This window comes from Carya illinoinensis, chromosome 14, assembly GCF_018687715.1.
Source record: "Carya illinoinensis cultivar Pawnee chromosome 14, C.illinoinensisPawnee_v1, whole genome shotgun sequence".
Taxonomy (NCBI): Eukaryota; Viridiplantae; Streptophyta; class Magnoliopsida; order Fagales; family Juglandaceae; genus Carya; species Carya illinoinensis.
The window spans coordinates 5,545,504-5,569,461 of NC_056765.1; the positions used below are offsets into that span (position 1 = coordinate 5,545,504).

At 36.7% G+C, this 23,958-nt stretch overlaps 3 protein-coding genes across 5 annotated transcripts; 1 reads left to right on the top strand and 2 right to left on the bottom strand.

The window, feature by feature from the left end:
* Positions 1–2,658: 2,658 nt before the first annotated feature.
* On the top strand, positions 2,659–5,448 carry LOC122294505 (galacturonosyltransferase 8-like). The gene is made up of 3 exons (XM_043103290.1): positions 2,659–2,945; positions 3,266–4,513; positions 4,886–5,448. Exons 1-3 carry the CDS (start codon positions 2,766–2,768, stop codon positions 5,159–5,161), a joined length of 1,704 nt encoding a protein of 567 aa, XP_042959224.1. The 5' UTR covers positions 2,659–2,765; the 3' UTR covers positions 5,162–5,448.
* Positions 5,449–6,268: 820 nt separating this feature from the next.
* LOC122294382 (nuclear transport factor 2-like) lies at positions 6,269–12,075 on the bottom strand. Of its 3 annotated transcripts, XR_006237591.1 has the most exons (11): positions 11,890–12,074; positions 11,082–11,152; positions 10,846–10,983; positions 10,125–10,398; positions 9,820–10,046; positions 9,436–9,610; positions 9,184–9,305; positions 9,038–9,097; positions 7,365–7,428; positions 6,624–7,007; positions 6,269–6,439 (listed from the first exon to the last, which is right to left on the bottom strand). XR_006237591.1 is itself a non-coding variant. In XM_043103075.1 (10 exons), exons 2-10 carry the CDS (start codon positions 11,136–11,138, stop codon positions 6,697–6,699), a joined length of 1,428 nt encoding a protein of 475 aa, XP_042959009.1. In that variant the 5' UTR covers positions 11,139–11,152; positions 11,890–12,074; the 3' UTR covers positions 6,269–6,696. The 3 variants fall into 3 exon arrangements, 2 of the variants coding, with proteins under 2 accessions (XP_042959009.1, XP_042959010.1); XM_043103075.1 differs by having other exon boundaries at positions 6,269–7,007; XM_043103076.1 differs by lacking the exon at positions 10,846–10,983 and having other exon boundaries at positions 6,269–7,007; positions 11,890–12,075.
* Positions 12,076–20,304: 8,229 nt separating this feature from the next.
* On the bottom strand, positions 20,305–23,958 carry LOC122293323 (ninja-family protein AFP2-like). Its single transcript, XM_043101866.1, has 2 exons — positions 22,791–23,958; positions 20,305–21,126 (listed from the first exon to the last, which is right to left on the bottom strand). The coding sequence occupies exons 1-2, from the start codon at positions 23,590–23,592 to the stop codon at positions 20,543–20,545; spliced, it is 1,386 nt and encodes a 461-aa protein (XP_042957800.1). The 5' UTR covers positions 23,593–23,958; the 3' UTR covers positions 20,305–20,542.

A 23,958-nucleotide genomic window follows, 5' to 3' on the forward strand; every position in this document is an offset into this window, starting at 1 on the left:
TACAACATTATTTATGACTTTAATGTGAATTTATTCCCTTCTTGCTCATGCTTGTTTCCTTGATGTGCTTGACTCCATTGTGTAGACAACTTGAGATTGAGACTTCTTTATTCTTTGAATTCATTTGTTATCATCAAAATCCATGTGTAGATATATAATTACACAAAACTTGAAACCTTGGGTTCAACATAGATAATCAAAATATCCAATAATAAAATTCTTCAATCGATCAAGCTCACAAAATAAATTTTACATTGATCTGAAAATAATGTTTAAATCATTAAATTTTACCTCTAACCTTAGTACGATAATTTAGCCAAGTATATTCATCAAAAGAGCTATAGAAATCAAATAACTAGTCTCCATGATAAAGCTAGCAAAATACAAGAAAACAACCACAAGTTAACAAAAGTGGAGAGATGATTGAGCTAAAAACTTCCTCCAAACAAGGTGTCCGTCCGTTCCATCTATCTGCTCAAACAAAAAAAGTCCCCAACATGTAAGGCTTCGTCCACCTCAATTCCCAGCTCCCATTGCATTCCGCCCACCGATCGGGAAAAAGAACGCCTTTCACCTCGTCTCCGTCACCCAAACAAAGCAAAAGCTCCTGACTTTGTTCAGCATCCCATGTTCTTCTTTCTTTCAGATCTTGGTTCCATCTCTCTCTCTCTCTCTCTCTCTCTCTCTCCCCCCCCCCCCCCAAAAAAAATAATGATCCAAACTCCTTTACTGCCTCTCTCTCAAAAACCGGAACCCTTTCATTCCATCTCCAAAAGGAAAAAAAATGCTGTCTCAACTGCTTTCAAAACTAGAAAAAAATGAACTCCTACCCTCCTGCCTTGAAGTTCCGAACGGAAAAAGCAAAACTCATGTCCCCGTATCTCTCTCCAACGACTTGGCTTCTCTCTTGTTTCGAAAGTTTCTCGCCCAGATCAAAAAGTCTCCACTAGTTCTTTGTTTTTTCTCTCAAAACAGAGCACTTGGCCAGCTCTTGGTTTCGTCTTCTCCTCTATAATAAAAATGCTCCTCCATTTAACAACACATAAAATAAAACCAGCTCCAAGTCTCACGTCCAAAAAAGTTGTAGCTCCCCTCCAATCTCTCTCCTTCAAGTGCAGCGTCAAGAAAAATCAGAGCTTTCCAGTGCTGCGTTCCAACGTTCTCTTTCGTTTCTGTAAGCTCCGACTCCCTTCAAAAGCTCTTCTCGTCCAAACCCAAAAAGGAGCCCCCCAAGCGAAAAAAGAAACCAAAAAATAGGTAAAAACTTATCTTTCCTATCCAAACGACAAAATAACTCTCCCAAAACCCCAAAAGCTTCCTTCTTGTTTTTCTTTTCATAAACTTCTTCCTTCTATCATGTGTCCACCCAAGTTAGCCCCTTTTCCGTTTCGTCTCTCTCTTTCTCTAGACTAGTCGTCCTTCGCCTTTCACGTTCCCCATGTATTTCTTTCATCAAAATGCATCTTTGCTGCTTTTTCTCCTAAAAAATATGCTGTTGCAGTTACCCACTATAGTCCAGCGTCCTTCAAGTACTGCAGCTGCAGAGTGTGTTTTTTTTCTTTTGTTTTGCTGACCTTCCCAAAAATGCTATCTGTGTAAGTCTCCTTGTTTATACGTCCCAGACAAATAGTCTCGTGCTTGGGTTGAAAAGCTCTGCATGTTTTCAAGAAACTATAAGGAAAAGTAAAAATAAGGAAAAGAAACAACACACGAGAAAAAAAATAGAAAACTAAAAATAAATTAAAAAGTAAAAATAAAATATCAAATAAAAATATTGTTCATGTAAAGAAATATTGCTCAATTAAATCAGATATTATAAATTTAAATATAAACCATGATATTAATCAATTTAAATCACAATTCAAATTTATACCTATTAATCATTTTTTATCTAAAATTAATAATAATGTCACGGAACAATTAAAATATATTAATTTTAAATATATAAAAAATTATAATATTTCAGCTCAATTAATTAATTTCTAACTCTAATTTATGAAATTGAAATATCTTTCTTTAAAAAATTGACACATGTTAATTGAGCATATGATAAGCACGTAGTTTTGTAACAAAGAGACACAATGTCAACTTTTTAACTTTGGTTGTCACGTACACAACAACACTTATCATATTTGAAAATTTTCTTTAGTTAAATTTTTTTTTAAAATTTAATATAATACATTAATTATCAAAATATTTTTATTATAATATATATATAATATATTATATAAAATTATATTAATACAATTCTTTTTTATAAACTGAACTTAGTCTAATTTAATTTAGGAAAAGTTTTGTCAGCGAAACTCTTTTAAATATTAAAATTAAATTTTTTACCATGTTTATTAATGAGAAATATTTTATTTACAAAATAATTTTATAAAAATAATTTTATAAATTGATGTAATTTTTTTAATAATATTATTATTTTTAATATAAAATAAATGTGATGAATCGTACGAAATTTATATCGATTTATAAAAATTTTTTTATATAAATTTTTTATTTTTTTTTATGAGTGTAACTCTTATTAATAATTATTTCAATTATGCAACGTGTCAGACGTCAGTACTCCACCGACGTGTTGTTTGTTTTTTAACTTAATTTTTGTTTACAGTAATGGAGTGTCGCCGAGTCAGAATCAGAGTACGAGGAGTGGGTGGCAGCCCATGCACGCTCAGAAAACACGCTCACGCAGATTTAATTAGCAATCATTTTTCATCAATAAAGCAAAAGAGAAAAAAGGAGGAAAAACTCGGGAAGAAATGGCCACCTTTCGGACCGCACGCACTTCGGAGAGGATCACCAGTGCCGGAGGATCGATCCGGGGCCTTGGATTCACCTTCAGACTCTTGGCCTCCGCCATCTCAGTCTTCGTCTGCCTCTTCCTCACTCTCTCTTTCCTCTTCACTTCTCGCGCTCACACTTCCCCCCTCCACCACTTAGTCAGTACTCTCTCCCAACCTCCCTCTTAGATCTCAATACCTTAAGTCGAACAGCTTTCTAGCTTAAGGTTTTACGGCAGATTTAAGGATTATTGTAATTTTTTCCGTCTTTATCTTTTCTTTTTCTTTTGCTTTGATTGGGTTTTCACTTCTGGATCTTGTCATTCCTGATCTGCCAGAAGATATGCAAATAACATGTTCTTGGATTTTTTTTTTTTCTTTGCTATTTTCTCGCGGAACAAACCTGCTTACTACTGTTAATGCTGGAAATTCTTATAGGTGAAGCGCACTACTTACTTAATTGATTTCTATTGAATTAGGGCTTCAATTCCGGTTCATATGGATTGGGAATTACGAGAAGATCCGTACTCGCTCTCAAAACGGACCCTCTCAAGCCCCGGCTGGATCAGATCCGGAAGCAAGCAGACGACCACCGGTCATTGGCTCTGGCTTATGCCTCCTACGCTCGAAAGCTCAAGCTCGAGAACTCCAAGCTCGTTAGGATTTTCGCCGATCTCTCCCGGAACTACACCGATCTCCTCAACAAGCCCACATATCGTGCTCTCTCCGAATCCGACTCCCTCTACCTTGACGAATCGGTTTTACGGCAATTCGAGAAGGAAGTGAAGGAGCGAATTAAAGTGACGAGGCAAGTGATTGCGGAAGCCAAAGAGTCTTTCGATAACCAATTGAAGATCCAGAAGTTGAAGGATACGATTTTTGCGGTTAATGAGCAATTAACCAAGGCGAAGAAGCAAGGAGCTTTCTCGAGCTTGATAGCCGCAAAATCAATCCCAAAAAGCCTGCACTGCCTCGCAATGCGGTTGATGGAAGAGCGAATCGCTAATCCCGAGAAGTATTCTGATGAGGGGAAGCCAACTCCACCGGAGTTTGAGGATCCGAAGCTTTACCATTACGCAATTTTCTCGGATAATGTGATTGCCGCTTCAGTGGTGGTCAATTCGGCAGTAAAGAACTCGAAGGAGCCGTGGAAACATGTATTCCATGTTGTGACTGATAAGATGAATCTTGGGGCAATGCAAGTTATGTTCAAATTGAAGGACTATAACGGAGCGCACATTGAAGTGAAGGCAGTTGAAGATTACAAGTTCTTGAACTCTTCGTATGTGCCAGTGCTTCGGCAATTGGAGTCGGCAAATTTGCAGAGGTTTTACTTCGAGAATAAGCTTGAGAATGCAACAAAGGACACCACGAATATGAAGTTTAGGAACCCAAAGTATTTGTCCATATTGAATCACCTGAGGTTTTATTTGCCGGAAATGTACCCAAAATTGCACAGGATCTTGTTTTTGGATGATGATATAGTGGTGCAGAGGGACTTGACAGGGTTGTGGAAGATAGATATGGATGGGAAGGTGAATGGGGCAGTTGAGACGTGTTTTGGGTCATTCCATCGCTATGCACAGTACATGAATTTCTCACACCCTTTGATTAAGGCGAGGTTTAGCCCCAACGCCTGTGCGTGGGCTTATGGAATGAACTTCTTTGATTTGGATGCTTGGAGGAGGGAAAAGTGCACTGAAGAGTATCACTACTGGCAGAACCTGGTAATCCCTTGATTCTTTTCTGTTATTTGGGTAATCTTAACATGCTAAAGCAACATTTGTTGCCTAAAACAGGTACTGAGCTCATATAAATTTGTAGTTTTCGTGTTTTTGTTGCAAATTGTCATGCAACAATTTGTAGTTCATATAAAACAACTTGTCTAGTTGTTTTACGAACACACTTGTCTATAGTTGAAGAATTAATGATGTCGGGAAATCAACACTGCTAAAGACTGCAATTTTGAAACAAAAAAGAAGGTTTAATGAACATCATGGTTGCATTGACATAAAGTTGTTCTCTTTTGCAATTTTGTTGGGTATCTGTGCTATACTGTTTCTTTTGCTATTAATATAAAATGATGAATCTTGTTGCAGAATGAGAACCGTACATTGTGGAAATTGGGGACGTTGCCTCCGGGACTAATCACATATTACTCGACAACAAAGCCTCTGGACAAGTCGTGGCATGTACTGGGACTTGGTTACAATCCAAGCATTAGCAGGGATGAGATCCGCAATGCTGCAGTGGTGCACTTCAACGGGAATATGAAGCCGTGGCTCGACATCGCCATGAATCAGTTTCGGCCACTCTGGACAAAGTATGTTGACTATGATTTGGAGTTTGTCCAGGCTTGCAATTTCGGTCTCTAAAATAAATAGTAGTAGTTGAAGCCTCTCTCTCTCTCTCTCTCGAAGGGAATTTTGGCATGCTTACTCATCAAGCAGCAAGTATGAAAGTCATTACTCTTGTTTTTACGCTTATACGTTAACCAAGTCTCCTTATTCAACACCAAAAGAAAATTTTCCTCTCATCCAAAGATTACCGAAGTGTAAAATACTAATATGTTATATCGGTTTTGGATTATTCTCCGATTTGTTCGTCAATGGTTTCATCAAGCACATCGGCAGATGTTAATCATAAGAGCCTTGTTGGATTATCCTAAGTTGCCTTTAGCTCTTTATTTCACCCTTAAGATGTAACTCTCTCTCTCTCTCTCTCTCTCTCTCTCTCTACATATATATATATATATATATGAATATCTGCTTTTCTGTTCTTATATATAAATTTGTCATTGTAGCAGTTACTAAAAACTGTTTTAACGCCATCGAAGCCACCTTTGATGCAAATAAATATTTGAAAATAACACTAGGACGATTATTTTTGTGCACTATGCGTTACTGACGTATAAACGTGCTTCTCGTGTGTTTGAATTGTAGAACACGTGTTTTTGATTTGTAAAATGCGTTTGGATGAAAACTTCTTATTTGAAAAGAGACATTATTTTGATATTTTTCTTCAAACGTATTTGTTCATATAATCAATAATATAGTTTAAATTTTAAAGAGAATGTCAATAGGCAAGAATTCTCATACAACTTTCACATAATTACAAATTTGAAGGATATGATCATATTTTTTAAAAATAAATCAACTAGTAGTCATTTATACTTCAGAAAATATATATATATTTTTAATTTGTTTTCAAACAAACATAATACGTTTGAAAATGATTTAATCATATTGTCACCAAACAATAAATAACTTTTTAATAATAAAACCTATTATTTAAATTATAAGCTATATTTTTCACTATAATCTCAAAAACACTTAAAAATCCCAATGAAAAAGTAAACAAATCCGGCAAGACATCATCCAAGCAACAATGCATGCATGGGTCTGGCAACTGGTTTCTTTGAAATGATGACAGCATAAGATAATAAAAATGACATTATTCTGCGATGAAACCAGGTGCACTAATTTTATCAACTTCAAACTCAGATGAGTAGATAGATACCAAACACGTCTTAATACACGATCCCATTTCTGCCGAAAAATTAAAATCCATAAATCCGTATCAGGATGATCTATCTTCTTTCTATATAGCCCGAAGCATTACTCTCATTCCCAGCACCAACGCTCTAAAAATTCCTAGTGTCAAGAAAAAAACAATGTGACCCACAACGAACTAACTCTTTTGAGATGTGAAACAATGCACCGAATAGTATTTGTAATCGATTATCCACCCAAGACCAATGAAAAAACACATGGACAAAATCTCGAGCAAACCTCATGTACCTCATTCAAAGGAAATAAAAAAAAAAAAAAGAATTACCCATCACTTGAATAAGCAATTTGAAAAAATCTTCAAATTGTTATCCTCCCGACAAACTTTGGCTCCTTATTCCTTAGGCGGTAGCTGGTATCTGTGGTGCTGTATTTCTGGATGCATTTACAGCCAACCCACCAGCACGATTCATGCGCCCACCATTGCCACCCATGTGATCACTCCTCTGATATCCCTCTCCACGACTAGAAAATCCACCTCGGTTGCCACTCCTGCTGCCAAACTCACCCCTGCCACTGAAGTCACCACGACCATAGCCCCGGCCACTTCCATAGTTCCCATTTCCACGTCCTCTTGCACCATCATTCCTATATCCATCATTCCTATATCCACTCGCCCTTCCAGATTGAAATCGTCCCTTACTACTGTTCACTACAGATTGAAAAACAGCCAATATCAAGGCGTCAATGGATAAGCCCAAATCTGCAATTCAAACTGAGTACATAAACCTAATTTGTTTAGCAATAAGGAGTTGTAACAGAGTCTGATAATCGTATCACAACTCCCATACCCCAAATGATTCAAGCATGTCTTCCATGGAACCTTGGGGGAAACAAAATCCCATTTCCTAATTCAACAAGAAAGGTCCTTCTACTCGTTAAAAATTGGGTCCAACAGAAACACTTTCGAAATCTAAACACTGCTTATCTGATCTTTTTCTTTTAGAGAAATAGGATTGCATTTACTTTAAAGAAATCACTAAAAGATTCAACCACAAAAACAACCTACCTCGATTAGTAGATCTCTTTTCCTCAACAACAGCTTGACGTCCACCAATGATGATGGGTGAAGCCTGACACATTATCTTGAATATAATTGCATGTAATAACAAAATGTAAAGTAACATTGGATGCTAACGGAAGCAACAATGAATTAAAAAAACCAAAACAAGCAATGAAACCAGACCACTCATTAGTTAGAAAAAAGGCTGAAACACCTACAACATTTAATAATTCTGAACTAATAGGACCATTTTTTGTAAGGCAAAAAAGCATAAGATCTTTTTCCGAGTAAATAAATAATTTCAAATTTCTTTTCAATTTCTATTAATAATAGAAATTAACAGGGAAACATCACTGGAAACTAAATTCCATCAACAGATGAATTTGGAGAACAACTGCACGCACAAACAAAAAAAGGAAAGGGAAGCCTATTCTACTGAATCTAATGATGTACCTATTAACCAGAAAGGAAAAGGCAGGAGTAAGATCAACCAATCTTCAGTAAAACAAATCAAGCACAACCCAATTATCAAGATGCATCCCTAATAGAAGACTAAATTACGGATATGGTGATAGGGCTCATACATGATCCATAAGACTATTTAGCCTCAACAATTGTGAAGAGAGCAAGCATCAAAATGGAAGGTATGAACACTTAAGACCTTGATAATTGTTGAGATGGAGGCAACTACACAAGGTGGAAGCAAATAAACATGCAACCAAATTCCAAGAAATTATGACCATTACAGTCTACACATTTTTTTATAAGTAAAACAATAATGTGTAGACTACATTAGCCTACACGTATTACAGTATCATGTTACTAATTCGATAAAGGGTCAATTAGTTTTGAAAACTTAAAAGAAGCCACTACAACCTTTATTTAGCGAAACAAGATTGATATTCAAGAATAAAAAAATGCGAGGTAATAATCAAAATACAAACGAGACATTGCAAAATTTATTCAATTTAACAAACTGCAAAACCCCATTTTGAGACAAGGAAAGCTACATTTTATTGTCCAAGTTGGCTTTGTATTCAAATATGTCGGACCAATTGCAACTGAGAACAACTAGATCTACAAAGATATTGTAAAGCTCTCTATATTATAAAGTAGATCTAACGTCTCATTGATTCATGTCAGTTTATTTGTAGATCTAATGTCTCATTGATTCATGTCAGTTTATTTTTGTAAGATCTATTTGTAGACCAAGATGTCTCATTACGGCTAGATTAAATTCAAGCTGCCTACATGAGAAAACCATCAGAACTAAAAGTAGCATATCCAGCTTCAACTAATTAAACAAGTTATGGCCGATCCATCTCCTTCACATTATGAATCATAATGGAAGGGAAAAAATGAATAAAGAAGAAAAGATCATAAAATCCAAATCCAATGAACACCATAATTGCACTTTGCAAAGCATTTGCCCATGAAACAAAAATCCCACATATAGACAGCTTATCCCGCATCCATGAAAAAGTCCGAGAAATCATTATGCACAATGAGAAACAGCCTTAGATTCAGTACATACATAGAGTACAAGTCATTTGCACCAATTGGATCTAACAAGTGCTAAAATCAACAAATGAGAGGGGTTATGGCCTATCCATCTGTTCAAGTGCTTCAAGCATAACAGAAAAGGGGAAAAATGATCACCAAAGAAACCAGATGCGTACCTCGATTGCACTTTGCACAGCGGTTGCCACCTCAAACTCCACAAAGCCAAAACAAAATCCCTGTTGTATATATGCATGGACAATAAATACTAGCCAAGTAAACAATTAACAATCAACAAGAAATTTGAGTTTACATCATGGCATACCTTTTGGCTTCTGACTTGTATTCCGCCAATCTTGATAGGTCCAAACTTCTTGAACTCAACTTCAAGCAGGGCAGGAGTAGCATTCACAGGGAGGCCTTTTATGTAAATAGAATGACCATCAGCTGTCCATACACAAAAATATGTACACAAATTAATTCAAGTAAACGCTCATACAGTATAATCAACAAACCAGTATGCAGATGACAGCAAGTTAACTAGCAGAAAAAGGCATAACAATAACAAACTGCTCACCTTCCAATTCCTTATTAGCACTGTTTTCATTAGCATTAGTGTCGGAGTCTGGTGTCTCAGACACCGGGGCAGGAGGTCCAGAATTCACTGGTTGCTCTTGGCTCTTGGAGACAGACCTCCGTAGAGAAGGCGTTTGAGTTGAAAATGGAGCAGCATTCTCTTTCAAAACCTTAACCTGGAATACCAAAATAAATAGCTTTCACCAAACAAGACCTTGATAAACTATAACACAAAAAACTATCAATAACAGAGAAAAGGAGATCACTCGTGCCCAAATCTTGAAACTGCTATTTTAGCCATTTAGAGATTAGCATAACTATTATTCCAAAGTATATGGATAACAAATAAGTACAACGAATAGGATTTTGCCTAATAGCCACTTACAATAGAGGCATATGACTTCTTTGGAACTTCTTCAATTTTAGAATTTGATTCGGCCACTAACTGCCAACCATCTGAAATTTCATCAACGACCTCAGGAACTGGTTCTTCCTCTTCTCCAATAGGATCTTGTCCATTCTCAGAAGGATTATACACTTCCACCCCATCAGCAACCTCTGACACTGCAGTAACTGGCTCTGAAACATGATTCTCTTGCACAGGAGAAGGATCTAAAACAAAAATACCCTCAAAATGAGCTAGATGACCAAAACTTAATACTTTAAACTATAAACTGTGTTTCACATTACCAAGGTCAGAAGTAAGAGGTGCTTCCACATCATTAACAAAACCCTGGTTCCCATCATCCACATATCTAAAAACATCGTTCAGAACAAAGTAGCCTTTGTCTTGAGGGGCCAGGAAAAAAGTTTGAGAAAATTTACGCCTCAAACCATCCTTTCCAGTCAAATACCCAGTGACAAGAACAAGGACTCCCCCACTGAAAGAATCTTGTGCATCCACGGTTAAGATTTCTGCACTGAGTTCGCCATAATGAAGCGAGAGTATCTTCTCATTGATTGCCTACTCAATGAAAATCAGTCAGCGAATATAGAGGGATCAAAGTTTCAAATCCTAATTTCCACCATTTGTAGGTGAACCTACCAATAAATAAGAAATTCTACTTTACAAATAGAACAAAAAATGTAAGAACTTATAGATGCTCAAACTACTCATTTTCCCACTAATTTTTTCAGATTTAATAGATTGCTCTGTTTAATGACTTCGAAAAATTATAGAAAATATTTTAAAATTAAAAATAATCTTTTTCATCATACTATCAGCCACCAAACAGTTGCTCATTCTACCATACTTTCAGCAACCAGGGATAAATTTAAATCACATAGAGCAACAAAATGAACACTAAACAAGCAATGGCATGTAATCAACTAGGCTTTTCAAGGGCAGATAGATAGAAAATTAAAAAAAAAAAAAAAGAAAAAAAAAAAAGAGAGAAAAATGGGAGCTCACTTGCATAGTTGTTGTTATATTCATGGTCCCGTTTTCTTCTTGACGACCGAGCTTACTAGTATCCTGGTAAAATCTATGAACAAGCTCGGGGGATTGATGCAAGATAAGGTAGTACTGGTGAACAAAGGCATTGCCAACCTAGATTTGACCAGAAATTCATCCCAAAAAAAAAAAAAATTAATACCCTAAAAAACACACAAGATTTTGTAATATTCCCAATAAAAAATAGTACGTACAACATCAGCAGCAGGAGGGCAGGCTGCAGCAGATACGTCCTGCTCTGAAGATGCCATCACTGAATTGATCTCTGAAAAGAAATAAAAACACTAATTTAAAACATTACTTTCCATCAACTCACAACTTCCATGAACTAAAAATGACTTACTACTTTAATGGAAAACAAAAATCACATATTCCAGAGTGGAAAATTACTAAGCGAACACGCACAAATGGGTCTTTAATATCCCTCCACCCTAGCATTACAGGGGAGGAGGTGTAAAATTAGATTGGAAGCAATAAATTCCAAAACTACTTCCTACAAATAAAATTATGACTGAAGGAGCAAGAAAACTACGTAGATTTTCAGATATTCCTGAGGGCATTCGAAAATACATCATAATTTTTCCCAACCATTACATGAGTTTTACATGGGATACTTGGATAGAAGACTTCTTTTCTGAGAAAGCATCATCTATCTAACAAAACAAGCAAAGAATCCCACAGATCCCTTCGCGACTTCAATTAGTTCTAGAGAAAATTTACTCGTTAAATTAAAATCTCAACTGATATATACGGCTTGTTTGGGTAGAGCTCCCCCACATGAGTTTCCATTTTCACGGGAGCAGTTACCCTGGAAATTCCGCAAATGAAAATAAAAATAAAATGGGGACGATCCAGCAGAGGATTTACAATACGTGAGTCTTCGCGTGTTCATGACATGAATTTGGTAATATTTCCCAGAAAACAAACATGGACCGGAGGAAGCACAAACAAAACAACAATTCAACAAAATCATCGACGGGATTGAGGAAGCGACAACAGTACCTGAGCAAAGAGGAGGAGGGATCGGACGGATAGTGAGAGAAGGTGTATATTATTTTGCTTCTCAGCGACCTTCTCTCACCTCCTTCTGGTGGTACCGTTTCGCAAGGGTTTATACTAGGGTTTCCTTCTGGATCTTGGAGAGGTGAGAAAGTGCGACCGTGCGAGAGAAATGGCCTGAATGGTAGGGTTTTGGTATTTATCTTTATTGTGTACTGTACAATAGGACAAAGCCCAATGGAAGCGTGGAGTGCGGAAAACAAAGCCTTTACTCATCAAAACTAGTTTAATAAGAATAATGCTTCTGAAAATTCATTTATTTACACGTAAAACACTACGGAGAAGGCACGAATGATTTGCAGTTTTAATTATATAAATTTATATATTAAGGATTTATTATTAAAAAAATATTTTTTAATATAAATTTCATATTTATCTAATTTTTTAATAAAAAGTGTGAAAAATTCATAAACATAGACCTTAAAATTATATTGGGTCGTGCTATTGTGCCGCTCCCCGGTTACCGCTAGTTTTGACCGCCTGATGTGGCATTAAAAAGAGAAGAGGGGGGGGGGGATGGTCAGAAAAAAGGGCATCGTGAACCCATTATGTGAAAACACTACTCAAACCTAGCAGCAGCCATACCGTTGCCGTCTCCTCCTAGTCGTCCTTGCGCCATCATCGTGCCATCCCGTCGCTGAACCAGTGTTTAGCGAGATAAGTACCTCGATTTTGCATCGTTTCCCGTCGCACCCGGTTCGACCCATCATTGTCCATCGCGGTGACAAACCTTCTTTCCTCCTCCACGAATAAATACAATTGTCGGTTCCCTCTTCACTGTTTATTTCTAGTAACCTCCTTCTAGTACTCCCCATTGATGCTAAATCTATTCTCATCACAGGTAGTGTGATAGACGTATGATGCAGAATTTTTTTCTCCAAAACACAAAGCTGTCGACTTGCCTCTTAGGGGGTTCGGTTTGTTATTTTTTTTTAGTCTAGAATCAACTTGAATGACTGTTAGTTTTTCCTAGTTGTAGTATTTTGTGTGAGATTTCTATGTACTTGGTTTAGAAAATGTATGTTAGCTTGAATGAATAGGGCGACAGGGGACTTGGTGCAAAATTTTTTTCCCCAAAAAAAAAAGCTGTCGACTTGCTTCTTAGGGGGTTCGGTTTGTTAATTTTTTTTTAGTCTAGACAACTTGAATGACTGTTAGTTTTTCCTAGTTGTAGTATTTTGTGTGAGATTTTTATGTACTTGATTTAGAAAATGTATGTTAACTTGAATGAATAAGGCGACAGGGGACTTGGTTTAAAAAAACTAAACCATTGTTTAACCTAGAATGAGTAATTTTACCTTTTTCATGTTTTTTGTAAAGGAAGATTAAAAAGAATGTGTTTGCTGAAAACAGGATGATTTGGCATTTTTTGTTCTAATCTTTGGATTGGCATGATCAGTTTATTTGGAACTCTAATATTTAAATATGTGTGGAGTTGAAATGGCCTCTAAATATTGTGTAGACTTTTGTGGTTTGGAGTTCAAATGGCCTCTAAATATTGTTCAACAATTCTGTTTTGGAGTACAAATGGCCTCTAAATATTGTTCAATAATTCTATTTTGGAGTTCAAATGGCCTCTACATATTGTTTAATAATTCTGTTTTGGAGTTCAAATGGCCATGCGTATATTGTTCAATAAGTTTTTTTTGGAGTTCAAATGGTCTCTAAATATTGTTTAATAATTCTGTTTTGGAGTTCAAATGGCCTTCATTTTATATTTATTGCAAAAACGTTTAGTAAGAAAAATTATGATATGTTTGTAAAATTTATATTGATAAGTGTCAAGTGGTTTTTATGAGTGTCAAGTGGTTTTTATGAAACATAGTTTAAGGAAGTCCAATTTGCACACCTTAGGTTCCCATAAGTTCAAATTCATAACAAGAATAGTGAGATACCTGATTGCGAGCCTAAGTTTAAAATCTAATTAATGGCCATTACTGAACACAATTGATAGCTATATCGAGTATTACCCAATTTATATACTCTTTTTTGTCATCTCATCTCTAACATATGCAGTAGATAGGCAACCCATTAGTTGTTGAGTTTAACATCATCATATGAATTGTAAAAAATAGTAGTTAAAATGTAATAATATACTGAATCTGAAAACAGGACTGCTATACATTTTGTTTATTTGTTTGGTTTTACTATAAGAATGAGTGGAGTATATTGTGGAAGGGAACGATGTTAATAATTTTTCTCTTTATGTGCTACGACAACTACTTTTATTATGCTCTTTGTATATAGACAGCAATGCCTGAGTCATGTAGTGAAAATTGCTCAAGCTCAAGAAAGTCAATAGTTGAGTACCCAATTTGTTACTGTGGAATTAAAACTTGTCAAAGAACTGCGCACATGGAGGAAAATGAGGGGTGGCGATTTTTTGGATGCCAAAACTATATGGTGAGATTTACTCTTCTTACACTCGCATATCATTATTGTTAATAGTGTTGTTTGTCTAAATTTAAGTGGGAATTGATTTTTTGCAGTCTGGGAAGTCTTGTGGATACTTCTGCTGGTATGACCCTGAAATACCATCATATTGCCAAAAAATTATCAAACGATTACAACACTTAATTGATAAATTAAAAGTTGAAGTTGAAAAGATCCAAGCATCAATGGATATCCAAAGCTCGAATCATCGACTAGAAATAGAGTCCAAGAAGCGCAAGAGGCAAATGGAGAAGGCCACCTACGTGACACTAATTTCATTGTCGTGATTTTTCTTTGTTGGGTTGCTTATATCTAGTTGTGGTTAGTTCAAAGGGAAATGTTAATATAGTTCTAGAAGTAAGCAACTACAAAAGTCTATTTGTATGTGGAAGATCTTTGTATTTTGTGGAAGCTAGGAAATCAGCATGTTGCTGGAAATTTGTAATAGACTGCTAGATCTTTGTATCATTATGGAAGGTCTTTGTATTTTGTGAAAACGATATGTATTTGTTAATATTAATGAAAAGGAAGTTTGTATTATTAAGTGGTTTGTTATTAGTCCTGATTCAAGACTCACCTGTGAATTCAAGTGTCCAATTTGTTATTAAACCATGTTATAAACAGCTACTGCAAGTTCAACCAAGCAAAATGTTGCTTTGGAAATAAAATAAATAACATCAATATCCTGGAGTAGTTGTTGGATAACATAAAATAAATCTCATGGCCTTTCTTTGCAGCTTTCTTTACAATATCCTGGAAGTAGTTGTTGGATAACAATATATAAACAACACCATGCTCAAACTTCCTGCAATTGCACTCACCGGCTTATTTCAGACCAAGTAAGAAAAATAAGTATATGCTGGATATAACCACAAAATCACCATTAGATTGCAAATAAACAACTCACAGGTAGTTGAGTTGAGAAGAAAAAATGAGTTATCATATTGAACAGCTTTCTTTTAGCCAAAATGGCAATTGAGGTCATTGTATTTTCGAGAACTTATACATATTTCCTATACATATTTCTTATACAAAAGCTACTAGTAAATACAGCAACAACCCCTCCTAAATACAAAAAAGCACATCATTTACAACAAGCATCATCTTCCCACTGTGCAAAATACAAAATACAAAAAGCATACAAGACACCCAACCTACCACTATAAATACAACAACAACCCCGAATACATACAAAAAGCATGTGAGTTACAACAAGCATTATCATCCCACTGTCCAAAATACAAAAAAAAATCAAAAGACACCCTACCCTGGACAACACCATTATAAATACAACACCATCATGGCTGCCACCATCTAGGCTGTCGTAAATCATCTTGATCCGAGTCATTCATCTGCACAAGTTGCGCTTGTACTGGAGGTGGACGAGCAATCGAGGGAGTACAAAAAAAATTTGGCGCATGTGTCCAAACTTGGCTTTCTTGATTATGTAGCCAGGATTGCTGGAAAAATCAGCAAACATTATTTTTGGCTTTCTATACATAAACAAAATAAAAGAATACTTAGTAAAAACTACAATATCAGTTAAGTCTTTTTATAAGTACCTGAGTTTGTGGAACCTCATGATGTGTGCCGCTCATATTGTAATTTCGTCTATCTTCCCTTGATAAGTGACTACTTCTCTATATATATCAACAAATATGGAATACAATATCTTAAGTTTAAGCCTAAGATGATAATTTTTCCTATCTAAACAACCAAGTTGGAACTTTCAATAATATAGGCAATCTAGGGAAAATCTAATACTGAATTACATGAATTCAACTGGAACTAATACTGAATTATATGAAAAAACTACTAGTATCAAAAAAATGTATTCTACATATGTGTACAAAATAATCAAAGGATTTTGGACCTCAGTTGTGGACAATCTCCTTCTAGTACTCAGTGTCTTGAGAGCCTTCTCAACGGGGTGTGTTCTTTTCTTAGTTGTGGGTCTCCCTTTACTCCGAACAACTAATGGACTAAGAACTTTGCTTGTTGTGCCATCAATGGGAGTAACAAGACTAGCTGTGGAAGTACCTTCATATGAATCGTCATCGGGGTACTCCGACTTCAACTGTTCTAGTTGACCGATCAATTTCACACAGTTTCTCTCAATCTTTGCGGCATTTGAACACAGTTTATAGAAGCAATTTCGGATCCGATTGAACCTTTATTTCTCAGGATTGCTCGTCGCCTCATAGCTACTTTTTACATTGACATATTGTCTCTTTATATCCTTCCTCCACCGATCCAAAATGTATTTTAGTAGAACTTCACTCTTGTCTAACTGTGCCAAGATTCAAAGAGCATGTCGACATAATATTCCCCTAAACTCAAACAATTTGCAACTGCATGTAATATCTAAGGAATCTTCTTCACATACGTTAATAAAATAGTTTACGCATTTAATGAATCCATCACTCACTTAATCTCATCCCCGACTACGTACGTAAAGTTTGCCCCATCACCACCTAAATACGAGGTAGTCAAATATAAAAACCCTCGAAATTCTTCTTGGACTTCCTTAAAATTGGCAATTGTATATATTTTTTGAAATTGCTTCTCGATAGGATAGTGAGATATGCAAGGAATCTCAGTGTTAAATGAATTAAAGTCAGCAATTGCTTCATTCTCTGCCTTTCCCCTAAGGGCTGAATCGTACTGATCCACAAATTGTTTCAATGTGGTCTGGGAGTGAACGTAGTCATCAAAAAATACATTCATGCCCTCACTACGTTGTGTGGTTGACATTCCGGTCCAAAATGTATTTTTAATGTACGCTGACACCCAATACCGCCTATCAGCATAAAACAATCCCAACCAAGAATTATCGCGAAGATCATTTGTTTCAAGCAAATCGCTCCATCGTTCTTCAAACTCATTCTCACTTAATGAGTCATATACACATTTGTGTAGACTATCTTTGATCTCGTCCTATCGAGAATGTGACCCAAATTTTTCTGGAAGCTTCTTCATGATATGCCACAAACAGAAGCGATGCCTAAATAATGGAAACACCCTGGCAATTACAAGTTTCATTGCCTTATCTTGGTCTGTAATGATTGCATTTGATAGTTGGTCATTCATACACTTCAACCATGACTCAAACAACCACTCAAAAGTATTTGCATCCTCATTGGAAATCAATCTACATCCGAATAGGATTGACTGACCATGATGGTTCATGCCCACAAATGGCGTAAATGGCATTTTATAAGCGTTGGTCAAGTATGTGGTATCAAAAGTGATAACATCCCCGAATGATTGATACGCAGCTCTACTTCAGGCGTCTGCCCAAAACACAGTCTTTAATCTCATGTCAGGGCCGACATCGATCGTATAAAAAAATTCTGCATTTTTTTTTTCTGCATTTCCTGGAAGTAGTTAGTTAGAGCTTCAACGCCTCCAACTCCGAGACAAAGTTGTCGTGCTTTCTCAATATAGTTTTGACATTCCTTTTGCCCAAATGGCAAATTCTCATATCCCCTGCTTCAACAATTACACTCTGGAAAGTTTTTGACGTACGTATTCCAGCTTCATCATTTATTTCAAGCCTCTTAGCCACACGAGCATCTACTTTCTTGAAGCATCTAAAATGCCTTGCTTTCCCTGGACTACAGTAATGTGTGTGATCCAAGATTACACTAGACAAGGTGTATCCACCATCTTCATTCAAAACTGCATTAATTCTTGCTTTACACCCTACCCTCTCTGTTTGTCTTGGCTTGAGTATATTGGAAGCCTGACTCTTTGTTGTGCCTTGCCGCGCACATACCAATGTAAACCATCTAACCCACCCATCTTTGCTTTGTCTAGAATTCCTTCTACGGACCTCAAACCCTTTTTGTTTAGCATATCTCATATAATAAGACCGGACTTCTTCCTCACTAGAAAAAGTCATTCCAACTATTGGTTCCTCGACACCATCATCAACCTTAGGTTCTTCGGTGCCATCATCATTATCAGGCTCATCATCAACCAATACTTCATCATACTCATCATCCGTAAGTGTACAAAGGAAGCCATATGAACTCAGTCTTGGAGAACCTACAATTAGTATCGCGAAGGCCATTGAATTAGCATATCATTTTATATGCCCTCATATTATTGACATGTGAAATTATAAATACTATACAACAAAGAAAAGATCCATACAAAATAGCATGCGGATGATGCCCATGCAGAAAAATGATGTTAAATATATATGCCCAAAAAAATTCTTCTCTCTAAACAATATAAATCAAGCTTCTTATTTTTTTTAAAGCAATTTTTTTAAAAAGTATAAATCAAGCTGGATTTTTTTTTCCTCCTATAACGTAAATCAAGCTTCTTTGTCTTTATGAGAAATAAGCTGCATGGTTTTAATGTATTTCAACAGTTAAAATATCTTTCAGCAAATATTTTTAACTAAGCTGAAATATAGCACTAGATTTGTACATAACTTCAATTAAAAGGTGGCACCTTTACTTACGTTAAGTTTTCACTGGCCGGCCAATGTATTCGTGAAAATCTCTCGAATTTTATTTTGCATTACAAGACATGTTTATTAAGGAGAGTGACACAAGATAAGAATAAGATTCAAATATATAAACAAATTTGGAAGTGATTTATAGCACTCATCAAGCTGAGTATCATGGCTTCTAATTGATGTAGTTGTTTTATTTTTAGTGATTCAAATCTATAACAGATGTATACAATATCTCCTTAGCTGTACAAATCCCTTAGATAGGTTTGTAAACCTCTGTATAAATGGTTACAAAACAGATCAATATAGGTGTCTTGATATTTCCATTGTGAGCTTCAGAATATTTATTTTTTTACAATGTTTACATAATACAAGAATCTTGCTATTTAAGGAATATACACACGTTAAACAAAACCGGCTACTCACATAATATATAGCCCACAAACAAAGTTTCTATACAAGCAACTTGACAGAGAATAAATCACGCCCATATTTATGTGGATTCCCTTACATGTATTCATTCACATTTACAAGAAATTTTTTGCAAAAGGAAATGTGCGGGAATGCACATATTCTGTTTACCTTCAGCTGCCGTGGATTGAATGGCCGTGTCGAGGGAGGGGGGGATCAGAAACAGATGGGAGGGGGTGGAATACGAATCGGAGGAGTCGAGTTTATGGAGTGGAAGCTGGAGTTTCTGTCTCAACCCAGCTCTCGCCGGCGTTGTATGGTGATTGGCGCTGTGAGCCACGCAGCAGGTGGATAGGTTTCTGGGGTCCCTTGTTTTGGATTCCTAGTTCTCGGGTTTTTCAGCTTCTGTGTGAGGCCTTCAATCGCTGGAGATGGGCCGAGTTTGGTGGTGGTCGGCGCTGTGATGTTGGGGGATGGTGAATGAGTTTCAGATTTCCTAAACATCTACCGGGAAGGAGAAAGACACTGGAGAAACCAACCCACGGGAAGGAGAAAGACACTGTGCGTAATAGGCAAGTGGGAAGTGAGTGTATTTTTCTTTTTTCCTGTTTCAGAAGCTTAATCAGCACTACAGTGATTTGCCACGTCGAGCGATCATCCAAAGCGGGCAAAACCAGGCGACAATCTAGCTTTTTCCAATTATATTTAACATTATTCAAACCAATAATACCCTTGTTCCTCTAAAGTTGCGTTTGGGTAGTAAAATAATCTTAGATATTCTGTAAATAATAATAAAAATAAGTGAAAAATAATAATAAAATAATAAATAATAGTAAAATATTGTTAAAATTCTCTATTACCCAAACTAGCCTTTAAACAACTCCCTACAAAAATCATGAAAAACTCACATTTATCCTTTATGACAAAAGATAACCCACAAATTAGAAGGTTTTAGTAGTCTAAGAAATGAATAAGCTTCATAAATTTTCACAGGAATCAAAGAGAATTAAATCTGTAATATCCAGTCTAATGCATGTCGAAAGCAGTTAAAAAAAAACAAGGAATATCAACATTCAAAATATGCGAGAGTCGAGTCTCTCAATCATTCATTAGAAAGGAAGAGCTCCTCCAACTCTCGAGTATATACAAAGTTACAAACACTTGAATACAATCTTCCCTGAACGTTTCTCCATTCCCCCACCTGAATCAATCCAGCATGTAAAAAGAACAAAAACCCACAACAGGCAATGACAATAGAGATCATGATCAAGTTCAGTGCGCGCATCACCCAAAAGCAGAAGGAATGACAGTGATATGTTTCAAAGGATTGGAGACATCCGTGCCCCCAGCATGCTGCACAAACTCAGCTGGTGAGAATGAGCTTCCATGGCAGACACAGATGATGCTAACCTCCGATTTCGTATATCTGTATAGAAACCCCCTAATGGTTTTCCCGTTTGGACCATTACCTGTGGTTGATACACATGGCATTTGAGGGAGAGAATTATGAGGGTCTTGGTTCTGAGTCCGTGGTGCGGGTCCGGGAGGCTTTCCCATTTCTAACATTGTTTCCTTCTCCAAGCAAGGTGCTGCGTTTTCGGTATTTGATATGTGCTTGTCACTTGCTTTTGCTTCAGTTTCCGGCATGGACTCTTCCTTAGGTCTAGGTGGGCTAGGTTGAGTAGGATTCTGTTGAAGGAATCTCTCCGTGAGGTTGACATTGATGTCATAGACGGATTCTGCAGCATTAGAGGAAGCACTGTGTTTTGACTGGCCCTTGGTATCATTTGCTTTCTGACCCTTTAACTGCGATTGTTCAGCTAAGGAGTTACTGGAATGGCTTCTGGAATCACTGCCACTTCCAACACCTGGAAAGATAAGAGGAATATTAAGCTAAACATGTCTTGACAAGAATGATAGTCTGCATAAAGACTAAACGGATGATTTTGATACTAAAATGAACAGTTGAAGTGTATGGTTGGTAAATTAGCTAATGCAAGGCCAACAGCATACAATCAATTTAAACCGATAAAAATGAAGAATAGATCACTCCATTTTATGTAACCAATTCCACACAGCAATGCCTCTTCCTTTATTTATTTATTATTTTTATATATAATGACGGAGAATCACTCCACGGCAGAGCCCTTAGAAGTTAGGACTCACCCATGGGACATAAACCCCTAGGGAGACTAGCACATCAACCCATCACCATGACCTCCCACTTAAATCATAGTTTAATCTCAGGAAGAAAGGAACCTGTGACATGGGGCTAACGCACACAAGTTCGCCTTATCACTTGCGCTGCCCCACTCTTCATTCGAAATATTATTATCCCAAATCGCATTTGGTGACGTGACACATTTCAAGAGACTTCTTCTCTCATCAATCACTTAAAATGTGACTAGGGATGACAACATCTAGAATAAACAAAGCACTACTTGTCAGTCTTCATCATGCGTGATCTTTCATCATACATGATCTTACGACCTCAGCAGTCAGTTTTTATAGAGACATTTCTACTAAACGTACTCATCTATCGGTTCACTTACATGGTTTAGAGGAATAGAGGTCTTGGAATACATCACTACTTGGGTTAGTTAAAGATATAGATATATGATTTACCAGGCACTTGCCCGACTAAGCCTATTTCAATTTCATATCACAGTCGTCACAAGACCATCTAATGAAATTATGTCTTCAAATAGAATGAAACAATTAGTTCTCTAGTACAAGGCTACAAGCACAAAAGGACCGGAACATTGTTTCATATTAATTAACTTGCCTTCGTCACTAAGATATACTTATTTTCTCTTGAGACGAGACGGGGATGTTTGGAAACGCGTTTCTTATAATTCCATCTCATTTCTTTCTCAAATGATATTTAAATGTAAATATTTTCAAATTAATCATTACAATTTTTTTAAAATTTTAAATAAAAAATAATAATTCAACTTCTTCAAATTTCAAAATAAAGATAATATTAAAATATTAACAATATTTTAAATTTATGATATTTTTTATTCGACTTTTTTTTATCTATTTTTCAAAATTAAATAAATACTTAACTCAAACTATCTCACTACTATTCACAAATTAAATTTTTTATCTCATTTCATTCTCAAGCATCCTAAAGCTCTTGGTGTGTTTGTACATATTTTTAATATTTTAATTTTTTTTTTTAATCCAGATGTGAATGGTTTAAAATTCAATTGTATATGATAGCTTTGGAATTTGTTAATAGTAATTCTATATATTGTAAGAACTTAAAAAATAATATTTTAATAATAAATCTCATTTTTTTTTTAAATGATTGCATCACACTTACTTGCGTACTAAACTGAAAATATCATTTCTAATCTCTTAAATTAGTTGTTAGATTTTTTTTATATCATGAAAGTAGTAAGCCAAAAAATGAAATAGAAAAATGTACAGAATAATATATTAAGGTCTATAGAAAATTTATTTGCTAAACCCAAAAATATTAAAAAATAATAATAAATAAATAAAGAGGGAAAGAACAATGGGTTACCATCAAGAGAAGAACCGGGATCTTCACAACCCGCAGAGGAACTGCAAATTGGCGAACCATGCGACACCGTTTTCCTATTCCCACCATTTCCATCACCAATCGGCTGAATCAGCTCCCGTTCGCACCCGTCGGAAAAGCTATGCCCCGGACTTCGACTCCCCTTGTACGGCCTGAAACCCCGGCACGCCGATGGCTCAAACCCGCCTCCACCGGGCATCCAACGCGGCATCACGCAAGGAAGACGCAAGGCCCCGTTCGTCGGCGGGTGAGGGTACTCCACCGTCTCCGCCGCAAAGGGCAACGGATTAGTAACGTCGTTGTGCATGTGCTGCATCTGCTTTTGAATTTGCTTATCGCTCATATGCAGATTCACATTCCTCGCATCTTCCTCTGTCCTCCCTTTCTTGAGCGCCGGCTCCTCCTCCTCCTCCTTCCTTTGGCACTCGTTTCCGTTCTCTCCGTTCCTCGCTCTAAACATCACCCTCCTCAGCTGTTGCTTCTCTTCTCTCTTTTTCTTCGCTTCTTGCCTCCGTAACGCGTGCATCTCCCGCTTCGCCTGCGGATCCAGGAGCTCCGCGTCTTTATCATCAAGACCAGGCAACATACTAGATCTTGAAAATCCCGGGCGGTTTTCCTTCAAGCCAACGTCGTACCCGTTGGATTTCCAATCAGCCGCAAGAGCATACACTTTTTTCACCGGTTTCAATTTCTCCGGTTTTCCAAAACTCCCTCCGATCGACAACCCTAAATCCAGCTCCATCTCGTCGTCCACCTTCAATCCAGTCTTCGAAACATCCACCATTTGCGCGAAACTCAACAGGACAAAAGTTTCAGAGCTTGAACAGCTTCATAGAGAAGCTATATACAATAAAGAGACGTCGTCGAGGAAGGAGAACGAAGGGGGAATAGCCACGTGGCGGAAGCCGAGAAGGCGAGTGGGGCGGCGAGTCTATTTAAGCCGAAACGCGTGTTTTTTGGTTGGTGCTTCGTGTGATGGATCGAAAATTTGCCGTTAAAATAATTGTTTTTCCCCCCAAATCTTTGTTTAAGGTTATCTACCGGAGCGACCACGTGGCATACTCAACGAGGGGCTTAACCTTCGACGCGTGTCCTCCCCCTCAGTCCTCTCGTTTTCTTATTTACCAAATAAATAAACTATTATACAGAT

Bases quoted from the DNA above. Each gene is read 5' to 3' on its own strand.
- LOC122294505 (XM_043103290.1), top strand. From the start codon at position 2,766: ATGGCCACCTTTCGGACCGCACGCACTTCGGAGAGGATCACCAGTGCC. The intron at 2,946-3,265 runs GTCAGTACTCTC...CTATTGAATTAG, and splicing joins CTTCCCCCCTCCACCACTTA to GGCTTCAATTCCGGTTCATA. The intron at 4,514-4,885 runs GTAATCCCTTGA...ATCTTGTTGCAG, and splicing joins ATCACTACTGGCAGAACCTG to AATGAGAACCGTACATTGTG.
- LOC122294382 (XM_043103075.1), bottom strand. From the start codon at position 11,138: ATGGCATCTTCAGAGCAGGACGTATCTGCTGCAGCCTGCCCTCCTGCT. The intron at 9,306-9,435 runs GTGAGCAGTTTG...GTGTATGGACAG, and splicing joins TGCTAATAAGGAATTGGAAG to CTGATGGTCATTCTATTTAC. The intron at 7,429-9,037 runs GTACGCATCTGG...ATAATGTGTCAG, and splicing joins CTGTGCAAAGTGCAATCGAG to GCTTCACCCATCATCATTGG.
- LOC122293323 (XM_043101866.1), bottom strand. From the start codon at position 23,592: ATGGTGGATGTTTCGAAGACTGGATTGAAGGTGGACGACGAGATGGAG. The intron at 21,127-22,790 runs GTAACCCATTGT...TTATCTTTCCAG, and splicing joins TCCCGGTTCTTCTCTTGATG to GTGTTGGAAGTGGCAGTGAT.